Raw genomic sequence first — 18,968 nt, forward strand, 5'->3', positions numbered from 1 at the left:
ACACGCAAGTCAATTTAGACCAGCTCAGATAAAATATTAAATAATTCGTTCAAACCTTCAACATGTTCTTGTGCATTAGTGGATTCTGGGTCACCATAAACACAACTAAATGTATAAGTAACTTTACCCTTTATTTTTAAATCATTAACATACTGGAATAAAGGTTCCAAAACTGGAGAAGATGAACCAGTGACACAGACAAAGCTAAACTTACCATCAAAGGTATTATTGGTAATACTATCTGATGATGGTGAGGGGCTCATTGGAGTAAAAGATACAACAGCATCAGCGTTAGATGAAGAGGACAATGTGCCATTATTATTAGGAACAGTGCTTGTTGCAGATAGAGAATTGTTTGTTTGTCCCGTTGGGGTGTTGACTGTAGCAGCATTAAAATTCATAATAAATTTCAAGGCCTTTAAACTTAACCCGTATTCTTGGACAAATACAATCCCCTTATGCAAATAAGCGTGTATGTTACGACGACTACCAAATAAGGTGTTGATATGATTGATTGTGTCACCAATAACATCTTCCACACGATCTTTGTCTTCGGCATTTTCAGTATGAAACTTAAACAAGGACTGACCCATCTTGATGTAACTACCTGGCAATCTTTCCACTTTGCTCTCCAAAACCTGCAAGGCATCCTTTTGCCACGTGCTATCTCTCATAATCGTGTACCAAAATCCACCAATTCTTACAAATGCACCATTCTCTGCAATTAGGTTCAAATTACTAACACGACAATAATATCTCTCCAACATTATCTTATCGCTGGAATTCATAACATAAACCACGTTACCTGGCATGTTGCATAAATCTTGCAAAATTTCCAATATTCTTCTTGAAGGTGGCTCACTAATCTTAAACAAGAACAATTTATTCCCTTCAGAACAGGCTTGGTACGTAGAATATAAATTTGATGAACTTAGTTTAAAAATTGTGGATCTTTGTTTGTTAATTTCCCAAAACTGATTAACAGACTTCATCATGGAAATCAACCAATTATCACTATCGTAAATAACGATTTGTTTCATCATCTTCTTCCATCTTCTCCTTTTTTCTTCAAACCCCATTTCCAATGCAATTCTCATAACATCTCCAATTTTCCTAATGTCCCATGGATTAATTAACAAGGCACCCTTTTGTAATAATTCTGCACTACCGGTGAATTCAGAGATCAATAATGGCGAATTTTTATCTTCAGAACAAACAATGAAATCATGACAACTCAAGTTCATGCCCTCTCTCATAGAGTTAATTAAGTACATATCACACTCACTCAAAAGTGCTAGATACTGAGCTATATCTAAGTCTTGGTGTAATAACAATACTTGCTGCTGCTGAGTCATTATGTCTGTGGTGGTATTCAAGGAGTTAATACGATCCACAATGGAAATGATGTCCCTTTCCAAATCACTATCGCCACTACCAATACTGCTACTGCCACCCGTGAAAATTTGAATGAAAACAATTTTACCAATATATTGCGGGTTGGCCCTCAAAAACCTCTCATAAGCCAAAAACTTATTTTTCAAACCCCTTATCGAATCAAATTGATCTTTACTTAATATAATTTTCCTCTGTGGGACCTTGGTATCAGTTGCAGGTCCATTTTCAACATAGTAGTCTGCGTTGCCCCATTTTGCTCTAATTAATTCTCTCCAAGTGTTAACCTCTTCGGTGTTTAACTGTCTCTGCAGATTAAATGCATCAATACCAATTGGCGTTGTGTTTATACCAATAATCCGGCCATTATATTTAATGCCATCTTCTGGATCACCATCACTCATCAGTAACCTGTTACAGGTTTGAATGAAATGTCTAGCATATTCCTTGGTTTGGAATCCAACACAACTACTACCCAACATACCATCCAAGATATTATTTCTTTGAGCCAAACAACGGAAAACCTCACTACTGGGGAAAGAAACGTGTAAAGAAAACCCAATCTTGGCATGTGGAATTTTGTCTCTAACCATTCCAGGAACTAACAATAAATGATAATCATGGACCCAAATAGTATCACCCTCCTTATAGCTGGCAATAATCTTATCAGCGAAAACCTGATTTAGTTCTTGGTAATGATTCCACGAATGATCTTCAAATGCTTTGCTTTTTGGGTTGTCAGGAATCTGATAATGTAAAGTTGGCCACAAGATCTCTTTCGAAAAGTTTTTATAGGCGCCTTTAAACGTGATATCATCTGTGATTACAGAATGACAGTGGAAATCATGTTCCATGGTGTTTGTAATATCATGCAATACATGCTGCGGAATGTTATCAGTGGGAACACCTAAACTACCAACCCAAACAACTGGCTGGTTGAAAGTTTTTTCCAGTATAGCGGTATTAATTGCATTTTTCAGACCGCCATTACCTTTATCACTAGAAACAATCGACCAATTAGCATTATTAAAAATGTTTCGAGGGCCCATCAACAAGGACTCTTTAACAAGTTTGGCATTTGTGGAAAACCCACCAAATTTAGGCACGTTGCTTCCATCGTCGTCATAGACACTTTCACCTGGTGTGAAAACCGCATCTGAATCGTAACCATCACTTAACATCTCATCTTCGTTATATATAGAATCTTTATTAACGGTGGTGTTGCTTTTACTATTGTATAGGTTCAATGGTGATTGATAGACGGAATCATAATATTTTTTAGCCAATTTGACACCGCCTAGGTTATGAGTATTACTACGAGTACGAGTATCATCAGTAATATTGCTTGAATTACAGCTATTACTCAAATTAGTCATAGTGGAAGAAATAGACCCGCCAGTTGTAGCAGGAGATAATGGATTAGGAGTACTACTATTGACAGACGATTTTCTACGGATTCTTCTCATGGAAGTGGTGGAAGATGAAACCAAATTTTGAGAATGTTGGCGCATCTTTTCAATGACATTATTAGAATTAGCTTCATCTAAAGGCAATTCTCTTGAACGAGGCGTGATTACCGTGGAATATTTAATTTTAGGCGAAGAACCAGCCGAATTTAAGTCGGTGACGTTATTATTGTTATTTGCAAGATTTGCTGCTTGATGATGCAATAGATTATAACTAACTTTTTTCAACAAGGAGGCAGTAGCATCTAATCTGGTAGCTGAATTAGTAGCGGATTGAAGACGATACAATGACGAGTGCTTTGGCTTTGGTTTATGGGAGGGGTCATTTACACCTGATGATAATAAGTCTGGATGTTCAATATTGGATGATAGTAATTCCATATTACCGGAACCGGGTGTAATACTTGAACTAGCAGGATTAATGCCATTATTTTTGTCAAAGAGATACTCATTTAGAGAGTGGGAAATGGGAGTACTACTTGTACTGACGTTACCGATTGCGGTGGTACCGGTTGATGCGGTAGGAGCAGCAATGTTTGCAGCATTACCAATACCAGAGTTAATACCATGGACATCACTTGTGCTCATAGAAACGACCCTATCTGGATTAAATAATGGAGTTGCAGTACCACCAGTAAAGGTTGGAGTAGCATTAGAAGTCAAACTCTGCATGAATGCTTTACTAGCTTCTTCTGTGTCATACTGGGGGGTAGCAAAAGAGGTTTTCATTTTTTTTGCTGCTGTAGACGCGCTTGGAGCAGAATCAGATCTTGGATTACTAATGAGTTCAAGGGTAGAGTCTTTATGAATGGGTGAAGCAGGTCTTAAACTTGCAGTACCGCTGGCAACAGTTGTATTAACATTACTATTATTCGTTGGAGTATTGCTGGTACTATCTAATGTATTAATCTTAATAGGTTGGCTTTCCAATAGGGCAGTGGCTTCATCCACAGAGGCTTGGATTTCAAACTGGGGTTTGAAGGGTAAAAATAAAGAAGCAACAATAACGACCATTTCTGCCTTATGTATCTGTTATTATTCTATTTTTACTTTTACTTTTGTCTTGGTTTCTGTGATTGTTTTTGTTTTTATCTTTATCTTTAATTTTAATGTATATATATATATATATATATATATATGGAAATACAAACTTATAAATAAAAGAATAAATTATCCAGGTTATTTAAAATAACGAAGCCCCTTTAGGAAAGGAAAAGGAAAAAAAAAAAGAATGAAGTAAAGAATTATTGATCTTGTATGATGCTTTAAAACAAAAACAAAAAAAAAAAAAAAAATTGTTGTGTACCATTATTGTTTTTTTTTTTTTTTTTTTAATAGTCAATGACAATAAATAAATAAATAATAAAAAAAAAAAAAGGTAAGATTATCATCCCTTGACCATGCCAACACCCACACACCCCCACAAAAACACATCACGTTGTTAAATGCTTTATAAGAAATTGTAGAATTATTAAGTTATTTCTTACAAGGCAATGTCAATCCCTGCCATTCGTAATCATTCCCTTTTCATTTGCCCCTTTTTTTTTTTTTTTTTTTTTTTTATTGTTGTTGTTATTTTTTTTTTAGGGGGGGGTGGGAAAGAAAGAGGGGGCAAGAAAAGAAAAGAAAAGGAAAAAAAAAAAAAAAAAAAAAAAGTGTGTTGTACGAGTACCAAGTAAGTACGAGATAGTACGATACGAGGTTTCGTATTATGGTTCATCAAAAAAAAAAAAAAAAAAAAAAAAAAAAAAAAAAAAAAAAAAATGCGTAAAAATGTTTAATAATAATAACAGCCAAGCAATTCTATCTCATTCAAAAAAAGAAAGAAAAATAAAATAATGCATTTGGTCGATTCTCATTGCCATATCACTCAGGAATATCCTAAAAATAATCCAACAGCTTGTACAAATAATGATATCATATCATGTTTTATTATGATGACCAATCCAAGTGATTATGATAAAATAATCAACTTGCCCTCAAATACTGATAAAGACGGGGGAAGAATTTTTTCCAAATGCTTTGGTATACATCCATGGTACTCTCATTATTTCACACTAACCAAAAACATTTCAAAAATATCTCATTATACGAATATTTTGACTCCAGTTGCCCCCAAAAATACCCAAAATACCCTAATAAAGCTATTTTCGGAGAAATTTATCCAGAGTTTACCCGATCCCATATATTTGTGTGACTATATAACTAACCATTTCTACAAGGACAATATACAATGGCACTTAATTGGGGAGATTGGTCTAGATAAAGTTTTCACTTGCAAAAATCTTGATATCCACACACCAGGTTCCAACATAAAATTTAAAGTTAAAATCACCCATCAACAAAACATATTTTTAAAATTCGTTGAATTGGCTTGGCAAAATAGTTTGCCAATATCAATTCATTCAGTTAAAACACATGGCCTATTGTATAATTTGCTTGTTGATTTTATGAAAGATAAAATCAATAGTACTGACTATAATGGCAATAAAAAATTATTGAAAATAATTTTACATTCATACACAGGATCAAAAGACCTTTTACATATGTGGTTACGCAACAAGGCACACATTAAAGTATATTTTGGAATATCCCAATATATCAACATTAACAAGAAAAATGATATTATTAAATACATCCCCATAGATAATTTACTAATCGAAACCGATTTAAGCGTTAGTAAATTAAGTTATGATGAACAAAGGGTTATGCTAATAGATACTTTGAAATACGTGTCTTCTGGAAAGATGACCGTTGACGAGTATAATGATAAAATACTAATGAATGTGTATAGTGATATTTTGCTTCCAAATTGAACTTTTCTACTAATTATATATACATATGTATTGCAATTTTAAAACTCCATCTTGAACTTTTTCCCATTATTTCTCACTTTATATATGAATGTAGGTATACATTCGCTCTCCTTTAGATTATAGCTAGTAAAATGTTTTTTGACTTCATTTGCTAATTTTGCCTTTTCTATTCTAACGGGACTATTTGTATTACCATGTATTTTCTTCCATGATTCTGTTTTGGCACCCAACTTAGTATTCAGCATAAAACCATTTAGTGTCATATTATCTTGTAGACTTAAATCAAAATGATCTTTATATTTACGTAGAAATTTATCATCACTTTTTTCGAAATCAAGTGGATGTGGAGCTGCTTTATTTTTGGGATCATAATTGTTAGTTACATGTTCTTTAACCAAGTCTTTCAAGTATTGTTGCTGTGCTTGAGTTAATCTGTTCGAAGATGAATTATTGTGATTATTATTGTTGTTTGTTTTTTTTTGTGAATCTGAGGAGTCTTTGGTATTAGTATTTCCACTGTTAGATTCTTTATCTTTATTATTAGTTTTGCTGCTGGGTGCCATTTGTGTTGTAGTTGATAGAGATTGTGTTATTCTTTTTGTTTTATTAGTTTTTCCTTCTAGTTATTTTTATTTTTATTCTTTTTTGTAAGTTAAATTTTTAATTTTTTTTTTTCTCTTGATTTTTTAATTTTGAATTTTGAATTTATTTATTTTTTTTTTTTTTTTTTTTTTTTTTTTTTTTTTTTTGTTGGATAACTTTTATTTTTATTTATTTAATTTTTTTTTTGATAAATTGTAGGAAAGTAAGAGTAATTTGATCGTTTGTTAAAAAAAAAAAAAAAAAATATATATATCAAATTACATTCCAATTTTTTTTTTTTTTTTTTTTTTCTCTTGTAAGTTCATAACTTCTAAACCCATTTCGCATCCTAATAACCTTTTATAAACGCTTTACTGGATGTTTATATATACATAAATCTTAACCTTTAAGAGAAAAATATATTACAGACAGCAATAAGCAAATCATATATATAAATAATTAAAATGGATCAATCAACTACTATATTTGTCATTTGTATTATAATAGGATTTTTTATGATAAAATGGTTTTTTAAAGGAGAAGCTCATCCTTCCTTATCGTCTACACAATCCGCAAGAACTACTAATTTTGCCTCCAATGGAACAACTTCCGGTAACACTGGTTCCTCTACAAACAATAACAATGTGCGTAATAGAAGAAGACCTAGACGTGTTGTTACTCAGGATATGATCGAGGTGGTACAAAGTTTGGCTCCATATTTAACTGTGGATCAAATTCAATACGATTTAGAAAAGACTGGTAGTGTAGAAGCCACCGTTGATAATGTTCTAAGAGATGGTAGCTTGCCATTTCCACCAGGATATCAAGCACCAGCGCCAACTTCACCAACATCTACTCAAAACAACAGTAACAATGTCAACGTTAATGGATCGTCAACCATAATCGATCCTAAAAAGATTTCTAATATCAAGTCTGATAATTTATTGACCAAATATAACGTTGATCCAAATGAAGATTTAAGTTCTTGGAACTGCAAAGAGTTGTCCATTGAAGATAAAAAAAAATATATGGTTTGGAAAGCTAGAAAAAATTTAGAAAAAGAATTAGGATTAATTCGTTAAAAATATTTACCTAATCTATCCAGGCAAATAAAAATAAAAATAAAAAGAAAAAAAAAATTGATAAATAAGGCTTATTATATATATATATATATATATATTATTTTCATTTCATGTCATTTCCTCCATTTTTTTGCTAGTAAATATCAATAAACAAATACATAAAATATGTAAGTAACCAATTAACATATATGATCTGAATATTTTTTCTTTTCTTTTTTTTTTTTAAAAAACTATTTTTTCCTTGGAATTAAAATATTAATTGCTGGAACCATTTCATTTTTTTTTAAAAAAGTATCTGGAATGTTTTCTGGTGTTGTACCTTTTGATTTCAAATCGAATTGATTTAAAAAGGTCTTTTTACCAAAAAGTTTGTCGCAATTTAATGTAATATAACTTATAAAACCATCCGTAGAAGAAATCATAATTATATTACCACTAGGATTCCAACAAATGTCCGTTATTGGACTGTAATGCAAATTAGCGACACTAGCAATGCAAGCCAAATCAGAACTATCATAGATGAAAACTTGATTAACTGTTGCTACAGCAAAAACCAATTTATAAGGTAATTTAATAGCAGATTGAGTAATATTCGAACTATGTTCATAAAAGTTAGGATTAAATGCTATAGCAATCGCAGGCTTTGGTAAGTTTGGTATACAACCAATTGGCGTTTTAAAATTACTTCTACCAAAAATATAAACTGTATTGATGTAATTAACACTAGAGTTGTTGTTACCAGTCCCTTGTCTCATCACACCGCTTGGTGTAATAAGTAGAGAGCCACACGGTGAAAATTTCAATCTTCGGAAAAATGAGGGTAAAGTTTCATTATGGAAAAGCGATACCATAAAATGATCGATTTCAGCTTTTATGACTTTATTTTGCAATTTTAGCTCCTTTATATTATTATTATTACATTCATTGCTCCTTATAATCTTATATACACACATTGCTCTATCTGCACTCATAGAAACAATATATTGGTCCTGAGGATCCCAGTAAACACCTTGAACATAATGGCAATGTCCTTCATTTGTAGTTTGAAAAACAAAAGTCCCCTGTATAACATCAAATATTTTCAATGTATTATCCATGCATCCCACTACAATATATTTATCATCTGGAGACCAACATAAATCATAAATTTCACTCGAATGTGGTGCCCTTAATTTTTTCCAGATATACCATGACTCTTTACATTCGTCATCATCAGTAGATCTCAGTATAGTATTATTTTGATATTTTTCTTCATTTTCAACACATAGTTTCCAAAGTAGAACCATACCATCATCACCTGCACTTGCTAAAATATCACCTGTGGAATTATTAAATCTTATAACATTAACAGCTTGCTCGAAACCTATCAATGAAGACAAAAAATCAATGCTGTCCACTGTTTGCAAAACTATATCGGGATTGTCCTTTACTTCTTTGGTTTTTAAGTTGAATTTCCAAACACGTATTTTTTTATCACCACCGCATGTGATGAGTCTATCATTATGAATATTTTTAGATGTATAAGCAGATGATGTGGGGAAAGTCAGTGAATAAATAGGTTTGGATTCATGCCAATAAATTTGTAAAATATGGGCTTCCATTATTGTTAGTAGTATAGTGTATAAGCTTAGGTATTATGTTTGACTGGTGTTTGTATTTGTAAATTAGTTTTTTTCTTTTTTTGAGGTGGGTTTTGGTCATCCAACAACAGATTTATTTTTTTCCAAATAAAAAAAAAAATTGTGTTTCGTGTTTTGTTTTCACGTGTTTTGTTTGCGCTTGCAATTTTCCTTTACCAAAACAAATAAAAAAAAAGCCCTTTTTTTAAAATCTTTTATTATTATTTTTTTTTTTTTTTTTTTAATTAAAAATACTAAATAAAAATGTATTTTATTTTATTTATCTCAAATTTTCACTAGATTATCTTTCACCACTTATTTTCCTTTTGTTTTTTAATCTTTACTCCTTTTTCTCTGTTTCTTGGTTAATATAATCTTTACAATTTTAAACTGATTTCAATAGAGTAAGAAAAGAAAACATTGATAAGTCAAGCAAGAGAAACAGATCGAGCTGATTAAGATTTTTTTTTTTAATCGAGTATGTTTTGTGCTTATCTACCTGCTGTTATAAAATGGATAGAGTATAATTAATGCTAAAAAAAAAAAAAAAGAAATTAAAACAATGAATAATTGTAAATATTCTCTAATTAGTTAGTAGACTAATTGTGGTACCTGTGTTAATATTTACAATTTTTTTTTTATTTTTTTTTTTTTTTTTTCGTCAAAGCATTGCTTATTATCTTATCGTTCATTTATATACATAATTCTTGTTTAGCACATATAGTCAAATTACCGATTGAAATTATTTTATTCAATATTATTATCGGTGCCGGAATTGTGCTCAAATTGATATTGAGTTTTTTTTCAAAGGTTGTGTTTTTATATTAATTTAGACATTTACCTTTTGAAGTAGTACTATGGTTTCCATATTACTAAAAAAAAAAAAGAAATTCAGACAGTTTTTATATTATTTATGTTTGTAAAAGTACTTTTTTGCAACAGTTAAATGCTAAAGAGTCAAGGAAGCAAAGGAAAATACCATATAAACGTTTATACTGTTTTACAGGATTATAATATTAAAAAAAAAAATATATATATATATATATTAAATAAGTATGTCCAACACATTTTCTGTTTTTACCCCCCCCCCCCTTTCTTTTCTTCTTTTTAATATTTCAATGTTGTCAGTTATTATTTCTTCAACTTAATACTTCTTGTTGAATCGAATATTATTTTGCAACTTTCTATTCGCCTTGAAGATAGTCGTTTTAAGATTATCAAATAGCCACTTCCCTCTCCTCTTGTTCGCTTTAACCAAACTCAATGACGGTTTATTTCTTTTTTGCAGAACAATTAAATCTTTTTGTTATCTTCATTTTGATTATTACTATGCACTCGCTTAATCGTTTTAACGTTACCATTTGTATTTGATTCAATATCAATTTTCTTAACACTCAGCGTAAAGTCGTGTCCAAAAATGGTAGAAATCGTTTGATTATATTGTGAAACATCATACCAATCAGTTATCTCATCTTGCATTTCCAGTGGATTAAAATTAAAGGATCTACTTTGATCTAAATATTTAACCCTGATGGACAAATTACATAAATCATCTTTATCCTTATCAAGTTTCAATTTAGTTTTCCTTTTAGAACCAACTACCAATAAAATTTTCTTTCCAGGAGTAGTCTCATTACTAGAAAATAAAGTAGGTCTATACTTGGTATCTTTGTCATAGACAGCACTTACTTCATAAACCAGAGTATTTGTTTGATTATGGATACCAAATTTTTCTAATTTCCATTTGAATACTTTGGTATAATTAAATTTTTCTGCAAAAGAAGAAAATGAATATGCTTTAGTTAAATCTTCTTCTACAATATCTTCTTTGCCCCCAAGAATTTTAGCAATTTCTTTGTTGCTTAATATACCACCAATTTTAATACAAATTCCTATTGGATTAAAGGCATAATCAGATACATCCAAGATTTTCATGTCTTGAGCTATTTTGCGGACTGTAAATCCAACTACATCCATTATACTATTTTGGGTTAATAGATAATATGTTCCCAAAAAAGTTTCGCATAACTGAAACCGACAATAATCATTTCCATTGGCATCTTTGCATGTTTGAAGAACTGCATCATTGTGTTTAGCTAATATCTGTTCAATTAATAATCGTTCTTCACATATATTCAAATATTTAATGCTTGGTGGAACTGCAATGACGTTATATACTAATTTAGGGTAACTATCCCTAACAGCATTCATTAAATAGGTTTTGAAACTTTTGATTTGATTGATTCTATCATCATACATAATTAGCTCCTTCAATGTTCCATTTTTGTAATAGCGTTCTAATAAATCATGCAACACTTGAGTCTTGTATTTAAGTGTAGAGTCAAATCCGTCTTTTTTCAAGAAAACACCATGAACTCTAATTTTTTCACCAAAAACTGGGTTACTTAAAATCTTATCGAATAATTTGGAAAAATAACATTCTTTACGTCCAGTCATAATAATGGATAAAGTTTCAGGGTCTGCTAACGACAAACGCAATAGTTGAACAACATTTCTGCTCCAATATTCAGCATCAACATTACAACGAACACAAGTACATGTATCAGGCTCATGAACACTGGTAGAATCAGTGATATTGTCAATTGGTGTCTGATCTTTGCTATTTATTATTGTTATATTTTCAGCCTTCATAGATTGTAAATGGTCGTCTTCCTGTAGAGTTTCAACATTAATCGTTTCTTCTCCCATGTTTCCATTTTCAGTGGGTGAAAACAAACCATTTTTTTGCGCTTTTTCTTTAGAAGACAACCATTCATCAATAGATGCTTCTAAAAAACATGATTCACTCCACCAACCTGAGTTAACTAAATGATTAGGTGAATTGATAATATTGTACAAAGTCATATTTAGCAAATTTGGATTGGGTGCTGGTGAATTATATAAAGTATTATCAAAATCATAGATATGTATTTTTTTAACTGTTTTTGGAGAAGCAATAATAAAATTGTCTGAAACACTGTTATACTTTTTAATTACTGATTTTGTATTCTGGTTTTTAGTATCGGTTGCTTTCATCTTACTGTTTGTCATTTTATTTTTTTTTTATTATGTTTTTATTTTTTATTTGAATGCGATAAAAAAAAAACTGAGTTCGATTAATATATATCGGCCGTAAGGATAATTGAGCCGAGGGGATGACGAAGTGATGAATTATATTTCCTTTAGGATTAAGTATTAAAAAAATAACTTTTTTAAAGGAAAAAAGAATGATTAAAAAAGAAAACTTTTAAATATCTGTAAATGACAGTATTAAAAAAATGAGATCAAAGATGTGATTTGGTTTTTAAAAAAAGTCTCATTAATTTGTTTTGTTTTGTTTTATTTTGCTTATCCAAGGAGAAAAGAGAAAAGAAAAATAAAAAAGAAAAAGAAAAATAAAAAAAAAAAAGAAAAAGGGAAAATAATAATAATAATAATAATAATAATAAGAGAAAAAAAAAAAGAAAAGAAATACACTCAAACTTCAATCAGCTGACCTAATTTTTATAACTTTTAATTCAGATATAAAAATTATGGTTTAAATAACAGTTAAAAAAGTCATCTCCCCCTGAATATAATAATAATAATAATGTATAATTTAATATATATATATATATATATATATATATATAGGCATATACACCAAGTAATAAATTGATAGAAATAATAAAACAAAAAAAAATATATTCATTTCTATACACATAAAAGTTCACAAAAATAGAAATGTAAAGGGGGAAAAAAGAGAAAAAAAAGAGAAAAAAAAAAGAGAAAAAAAAAGAAAAAAAAAAAGAAAAAAAAAATATTTTTTATATTAAATAAAGTATCTTTTCTCTTTTCTTTTTTCAGTGATAGAAATATATGGCTGCAAATGCAGTAACAACCATACTTAGAATAATATTAAACTTAAATTCTTCATTCTGTAAAACAGGTATTAATCTTTCATCAATTTTAGTCTTTTCCCTAACCTTCAAATAAATAGGGGTTTCTAATGGTTTGACATTAGGAGGCAACTTGTCCTGATACATTTCTTCAATAAATTGTTCACATTTTGCAATTTGAATATTTATTTTCAAGTAATTTGGATCAACAACAGTTAATTTAGATTTAATTTCACGTAAATAATATTGGAAAATTTCCACACACCCCTTTAATGTTCTTGATTTTAAAATTAAATAACAGGTAGTTCCCTTTCTAATCTTAACATTATCATGTAAAACAGTCTCGTTATTAAAAACTAAAGCCAATGTAGCAATAGCCATAACCTGAGGAATAGCACAAAATTGGAAACTTGATTGCTCGTGAATAGAACTTAGATAAGTTAGCACATCGTTAACATGACTCAAAGCGTTTAGGACCAAATCATTGATACAATATACACCTTTACCATCTTCATTTTTAGCCAAATCTGGTAGACGCTTGACGTATTTACACCAAACTTCTTGAGGATAAAAGGAACGGCCGTCATTTAAATCTTCTGCGTAATCTCTAATTATATTAGTTTTTTGCAAAAATAGCCCCATGCTTTCCATTAGTTGTTTATTTTCATTATATAAATCAGGGGTACCAAAATTGGCTAAAACAATTAATTGGGTTAATCCATCACCAACCAAACCAGCAACGTAATGGCAGTATTTATCATAATCTTTTATGGTAGCAACCCCGTTTAAATTGAAATTTTCATCTAAAATATAATCAGCCATACCATTGCCCATCTTATAGGTAATATCTTTAATAACTTTTTGATATTCGGGTTTTAATTTATGATATTCTTTCAAAATACAAGGAAAATCGAGCAAAACTTGACGATCTTTTTCAGTGGGAGCACAGCCTTCGAATTTCCAATCAGAAGTTTCTAATTTGGAAGCAAACTCTCTCAAAACAGGAACTTTGACCTTTGGATCAATACTCATGTCATCCTCAACAGTATCTAATGCACGTAGAATTAAGTAAAATAACATGATCGAATTGCGTAATTCTGGGTTTAATTCCATAATCACTGCTGCAAAAGACCTAGAAGTTAAGTTTAACAATTTATAGCATTTTTTCAATTCTGGAGTAGCTGAAGTGTCATCTGTTGGAAATAATGGCTGACGTAAAAATTTTAATTTTAAAGCAGATTTTAATTCGATTGGATGAGAGATTAGTTGTGAAACTTTACCCATGGTTCTAATTTTATAAGTATAGATATTTTTTTTTTTTTTTTTTTTCTATGAGTTACAACAATTTGGACAATTAATTAAATATATGATGTAGTTTTTTTTTTTTTCAAGACTAGTACGTTTAATTGTGAAGAGTAAGTTGTTTTAGAGGAATAATTAGGTGGTAGATTGAATAAGTAAGTATACTTATATATATATATATATATATAATATAATATAATATATGTAAAAGGAAAAAGAAAACAAAAAAAAAGGAAAAATTTGATTTAGGTTATAAACCGAAGCTTTTTTTTTTTTTATTTTTTATTTTCTTAATTTTACTCTTTGAATGCCTCTCTAAGGTAAAAAATCAAAGATAAATTTTGGCAATTTCTACGACTTTTTTTCTGTAAACGAAAAAAAAAAAAAAAAAATAAAATAAAATAAAATAAAATAAAAAACTGCGGCCAAATTCATATGACGACGCTCGTTTAAATAAATTTATATTTACCGCATCAAACGCCTTTTTTTTTTTTTTTTTTTATTTAATCGACCAATATTATATACTTTGCTTGAATTACTGCTTCTTAAATGAAGGAAAAAAAAAAAACCTAAAACTTAAGATCCATTGGTTTGTAGAGAAAACTTATGTAAAGTCTACTTTGGTTTTGGGTATCAATCCTTTCTTTTCTAACTCTTCTAAAACTTTTAAAGTACTTTTATCGCTCAAAATATCCAATTCGTCAACGAAAAATTTACTTAAAACGTAATCTGCAACTATTCTAGGATCTCTTTCAACAGGTCTATCTATTCCAATACCAATTTTATCAAATCTAATCGGATTACCGTTGCCACCACACGAGCTTAATAAACTTTTCAGGCCATTATGACCTCTTGTACTGGTTTTGAAATCCCTATATTGTATTTTGCCAACTCCTTTAGCCAACTCATCGTGTAATACTATATGATTGATTTGCAAATCATTATTCCCAGTGTTTCTGTCTTTTAATGCGTTTTTTAATTCTTTCCAAAACTTTATTATATCAGGGCCACATGTATTCATGAATAAACCATCACTTCTAATGAAAACTAGATTATTTGTTAATGCAGAAATGTAGTGTAATTTTCCATTTTTCCATGGTTTCCAATGATAATTATTAGTATTTCTGCAGATTCGCGGTATCAAATGGTTTTGTAACAAAGAATCCAATACTACATGACCAGCGTTATGCCTTGTGTTTTTATATGTACTTTCTGGATTTCCCAATGCGGTAAGCACGGTTATTGTACGTTTAGTGATTGCCTTTCTGTTGGACATTTATTAATATATTTAAAAGATTGAGACAGTTAGTGTTTTTTACCTATATAAAAACTGCGTATATTCATATGCATAATACCATTATATTTAAATAATGCTTTAGTTTACGAATTGAAGCACTTTATAATAATGAGAAAAAAAAAAAAAAAGAAAAAAAAAAAAAAGAATCTAGACTTATTTAGAAAATATAATTAAGTCCAAAACAAAAAAACAAAAAAAAACAAAAACAGAAATATATATATATATTTTTTTTTTTTTTTTTCGAAAAACAGTTTTGTATTCCGGGTAACTATTAGCGAATTGATTTATTTTAGCTTGTAATAATAATTAAAAAAAAAAAAAAAAAAAAAAATATCATTAATTACCCAACCGTTTGCCCTTCAACAATTCATTATCCAATTGCTACTACCAATTGAAACATATGCAAACCTTAAAATAAAAAAAAAAATAAAAATAACCAAAACAAAAACATATCTAAAATAGATAAGAATATAACAAAAAGAATGTCCAGTCTTAATAACAAAAAACCTAGTAATATTAATCAAAGTGTAACTAATGGTGGTAGAAAAAAATTACTATTGATGGGTCGCTCAGGTAGTGGTAAATCATCCATGAGATCGATTATCTTTAGCAATTATTCTGCCTTTGATACAAGAAGGTTAGGTGCAACCATTGATGTGGAGCATAGTCATTTAAGATTTTTAGGTAATATGACATTAAATTTATGGGATTGTGGGGGTCAAGATGTTTTTATGGAAAACTATTTTCAACAGCAAAAAGACCATATTTTCCAAATGGTTCAAGTATTGATCCATGTTTTTGATGTAGAAAGTACCGAAGTTTTAAAGGATATCGAAATTTTCACTAGAGCTTTAACTTTGTTGAAAAAATATTCACCAGATGCCAAAATATTTGTGCTATTGCATAAAATGGATTTAGTGCAGTTGGATAAAAGACAAGAATTATTTCAAATCATGATGAGTAAGTTAAGAGATACTTCTACAGCATATGGATTTCCTGAAATTGTTGGTTTCCCAACTTCCATTTGGGATGAGAGTTTATATAAGGCCTGGTCTCAAATAGTTTGTTCCTTAATACCAAATATGACACAGTACCAGAAAAATTGTAAAGAAATTGCAAATATAATGGAGTGCAGAGAACTAATACTTTTTGAAAAAACCACATTTCTAGTGGTGTGCTCTAATGAAATGAAATTTAATGGAGATAATAACACTAATGGTTTAATATCGCAACAACAACATAATGGTTTGGATCCTAAAAGGTTTGAAAAAATATCCAACATAATGAAAAATTTTAAACAAAGTAGTGTCAAAATGAAAAGTTCATCTTTCAAAAGTTTAATTATGAGAAATTCAGGGATATATGTTTGTGAGTTGACTTCAAATTTAATGTGTTTTATAGTTTTGAAAGATCCAAGCCAGCAAGAACAATTAGTTTTAAACAACATTAAAAGAATCCAAAAATATTTTTCATAATTTTTTTTTTTTTTTTTAAGAGAATAAATAAATATATAAATACGTAAATGAAATTCAATAGTCAAAATGTAACGAATATTGCAAATGATAATAAGGGGAATACATAATTAACAAATTAAAAATAATAAATAATAAATAAACGAATAAATAAATAAATCGAGAATACGAGCGTAAAAAATATTCATCCTACAATTCTTTGAAACAATCTCTCTTAAAGAAAGCTAACTTAATCCAATCAGAAATAACCTTAAATCTACTTCTAGCACTTAAGATCATACTGACATACAAAACCCTCCAGACATAAAAGGTAAACAAACCACCGCCTGTGTAGAAAGAACGTTTACCATAAGTGATGTTAGCAATAGCTCTTTCGGCACCTAAATAAGCCAAAGCACCCAAGTGAATATATTTAAATGGGTTAACACCATTATTTTCCAAAACAACTTCCGGCTTAGAGGAAGTAGACAACTCCTTGTGCAAATTTTTAGCGGCCAATTTTTCAAAAACCTTAGCCAAATATTCAGCTTCCTGATGGGCTACCTGAGCGGTTGGTGCAAAACCTGCAACAGCATTGTCACCAATAGCAAAGATATTCTTGGAACCTTTAACCAATAAATTAGAATTGACAGCCAAACCTCTTCTACTTTCATTTTGTTCCGGAATCTTTTTGAATAAATCAGTAACAATTGGTCTAGCCTTGTTACCAGTAGCCCAAATCAAAGTACCATATGGAATGTTTTGTTCAGTAACGGAACCATCGGCGTGCTTAGTCTTGGCAATTAAGTGATCAGCTTCAACTTTCCCAACAGCGGTTCTTAACTGTAATTTAATGGTGGTTTTCTCCAAGACACTGGCGGCATAAGAGCTCAATTTCTTTTCAAACATGTTCAAGATAACTGGCATAGCTTCAACCAAATGGATTTGGACTTCCTCAGCAATAGATGGCATAAACCTCTTTAAATCCTGATCCACGTAATCTTGTAGTTCACCAGCAGTTTCAACACCAGTTGGACCACCCCCAACAACAACGATGGTCAATAATCTCTTTCTTTCTGGATCGCCCTTTGGCAATAAGTTGGCCTTTTCAACATTGGCAATAAATCTTTTTCTTATTGCCAACGAATGTTGGATTTCTTTCAAGAATAAACCATGTTCTTTAACCCCTGGAATACCAAAAGTATTTGGTTCAGCACCGACAGCAGAAACTAAATAATCATATTTCAATTCAGCGGTATCATCTTTCTTTAAACCAGTGCTGACTTCTTTAGACTCACCGGTAATATTGGAAACATTGTTGACAGATTTAATAGTAACTGTGTTTCTTTCTGGGTTAATAGAGGTAGCTTCAGCTTCATAGTAAGAAACATTACCATTTTTTTTTTTCAAAGCAAAGCTGACGACAGGCTCGATAATGGACTTTTCGTCAACTGTACCGACTGGACAGGAAGGTAGTAGTGGAGTGAATAAAAAGAAACTTCTTGGGGAAACAACAGTAACATTGTATTTTGAAGCATCGATGTGTTTCAAAAAGGAAATAGCACCCCAACCAGTACCCAAAATAACAACATTTGGTTTGCTGTTTGAAGTATTTGGGCTAATAACTTTGGTAGTAGTTGTAAAGGAAGAAACACCAGCAGCATTAGAAGTGGAACCAGATGGACCAGAGGGAGAAGTTGAGGCGTATCTTTGGGCTGCCAATAGATTGATGGCAGCACGATTGACGATTTTGTTTTTGTAGGTAGCAGACAACATTTTTTTTTTTTTTTTTTTTTTTTTTTTATGTATACATATATGTATATATATATATCTCTTTATTTTCTTTATTGAGCAATAACTGAGATTGTAATGCTTTTGGTAGACATGGTAGTAAAGTAAAATAAGAATCTTAAAAAAAAAAAAAAAAAATAGAAGATTTTATTAAAGGAAAAAGGAAAAAAGGAAAAGAAAAAAGTTGGAAAGGCGGAAAAGGGTTTAAATATAGATCAAATTGAGTTGAAGCTTGTTAGAGGGAAAAAAGAAGTCTGAAGATGAAAGATAGTTGAATTGATTAAAGTTATTT

General features: G+C 30.2%; 10 protein-coding genes across 10 annotated transcripts; 3 read left to right on the forward strand and 7 right to left on the reverse strand.

Annotated features, from left to right (window-relative positions):
* Positions 1-14: 14 nt before the first annotated feature.
* TPS3 (trehalose 6-phosphate synthase/phosphatase complex subunit) lies at positions 15-3,872 on the reverse strand (the record flags this gene model as incomplete). Its single annotated transcript, XM_046080199.1, has 1 exon — positions 15-3,872. One exon carries the CDS (start codon positions 3,870-3,872, stop codon positions 15-17), a length of 3,858 nt encoding a protein of 1,285 aa, XP_045937527.1.
* An 824-nt stretch (positions 3,873-4,696) lies between these two features.
* SCDLUD_001244 (putative endodeoxyribonuclease) lies at positions 4,697-5,674 on the forward strand (the record flags this gene model as incomplete). The annotated part of the gene is made up of 1 exon (XM_046080200.1): positions 4,697-5,674. One exon carries the CDS (start codon positions 4,697-4,699, stop codon positions 5,672-5,674), a length of 978 nt encoding a protein of 325 aa, XP_045937528.1.
* A 38-nt stretch (positions 5,675-5,712) lies between these two features.
* SAP30 (Sap30p) lies at positions 5,713-6,237 on the reverse strand (the record flags this gene model as incomplete). Its single annotated transcript, XM_046080201.1, has 1 exon — positions 5,713-6,237. One exon carries the CDS (start codon positions 6,235-6,237, stop codon positions 5,713-5,715), a length of 525 nt encoding a protein of 174 aa, XP_045937529.1.
* A 483-nt stretch (positions 6,238-6,720) lies between these two features.
* Positions 6,721-7,338, forward strand: CUE1 (Cue1p; the record flags this gene model as incomplete). Its single annotated transcript, XM_046080202.1, has 1 exon — positions 6,721-7,338. One exon carries the CDS (start codon positions 6,721-6,723, stop codon positions 7,336-7,338), a length of 618 nt encoding a protein of 205 aa, XP_045937530.1.
* Positions 7,339-7,568: 230 nt separating this feature from the next.
* Positions 7,569-8,939, reverse strand: CAC2 (Cac2p; the record flags this gene model as incomplete). Its single annotated transcript, XM_046080203.1, has 1 exon — positions 7,569-8,939. The coding sequence occupies one exon, from the start codon at positions 8,937-8,939 to the stop codon at positions 7,569-7,571; it is 1,371 nt and encodes a 456-aa protein (XP_045937531.1).
* Positions 8,940-10,250: 1,311 nt separating this feature from the next.
* SCDLUD_001248 (uncharacterized protein) lies at positions 10,251-12,008 on the reverse strand (the record flags this gene model as incomplete). The annotated part of the gene is made up of 1 exon (XM_046080204.1): positions 10,251-12,008. The coding sequence occupies one exon, from the start codon at positions 12,006-12,008 to the stop codon at positions 10,251-10,253; it is 1,758 nt and encodes a 585-aa protein (XP_045937532.1).
* Positions 12,009-12,799: 791 nt separating this feature from the next.
* ERG9 (bifunctional farnesyl-diphosphate farnesyltransferase/squalene synthase) lies at positions 12,800-14,119 on the reverse strand (the record flags this gene model as incomplete). Its single annotated transcript, XM_046080205.1, has 1 exon — positions 12,800-14,119. One exon carries the CDS (start codon positions 14,117-14,119, stop codon positions 12,800-12,802), a length of 1,320 nt encoding a protein of 439 aa, XP_045937533.1.
* A 622-nt stretch (positions 14,120-14,741) lies between these two features.
* PTH1 (aminoacyl-tRNA hydrolase) lies at positions 14,742-15,413 on the reverse strand (the record flags this gene model as incomplete). The annotated part of the gene is made up of 1 exon (XM_046080206.1): positions 14,742-15,413. The coding sequence occupies one exon, from the start codon at positions 15,411-15,413 to the stop codon at positions 14,742-14,744; it is 672 nt and encodes a 223-aa protein (XP_045937534.1).
* A 503-nt stretch (positions 15,414-15,916) lies between these two features.
* GTR1 (Rag GTPase GTR1) lies at positions 15,917-16,909 on the forward strand (the record flags this gene model as incomplete). Its single annotated transcript, XM_046080207.1, has 1 exon — positions 15,917-16,909. One exon carries the CDS (start codon positions 15,917-15,919, stop codon positions 16,907-16,909), a length of 993 nt encoding a protein of 330 aa, XP_045937535.1.
* Positions 16,910-17,095: 186 nt separating this feature from the next.
* NDI1 (NADH-ubiquinone reductase (H(+)-translocating) NDI1) lies at positions 17,096-18,661 on the reverse strand (the record flags this gene model as incomplete). The annotated part of the gene is made up of 1 exon (XM_046080208.1): positions 17,096-18,661. The coding sequence occupies one exon, from the start codon at positions 18,659-18,661 to the stop codon at positions 17,096-17,098; it is 1,566 nt and encodes a 521-aa protein (XP_045937536.1).
* Between the last annotated feature and the right edge of the window lie 307 nt (positions 18,662-18,968).

This window comes from Saccharomycodes ludwigii, chromosome I (genome assembly GCF_020623625.1).
Source record: "Saccharomycodes ludwigii strain NBRC 1722 chromosome I, whole genome shotgun sequence".
Taxonomy (NCBI): domain Eukaryota; kingdom Fungi; phylum Ascomycota; class Saccharomycetes; order Saccharomycodales; family Saccharomycodaceae; genus Saccharomycodes; species Saccharomycodes ludwigii.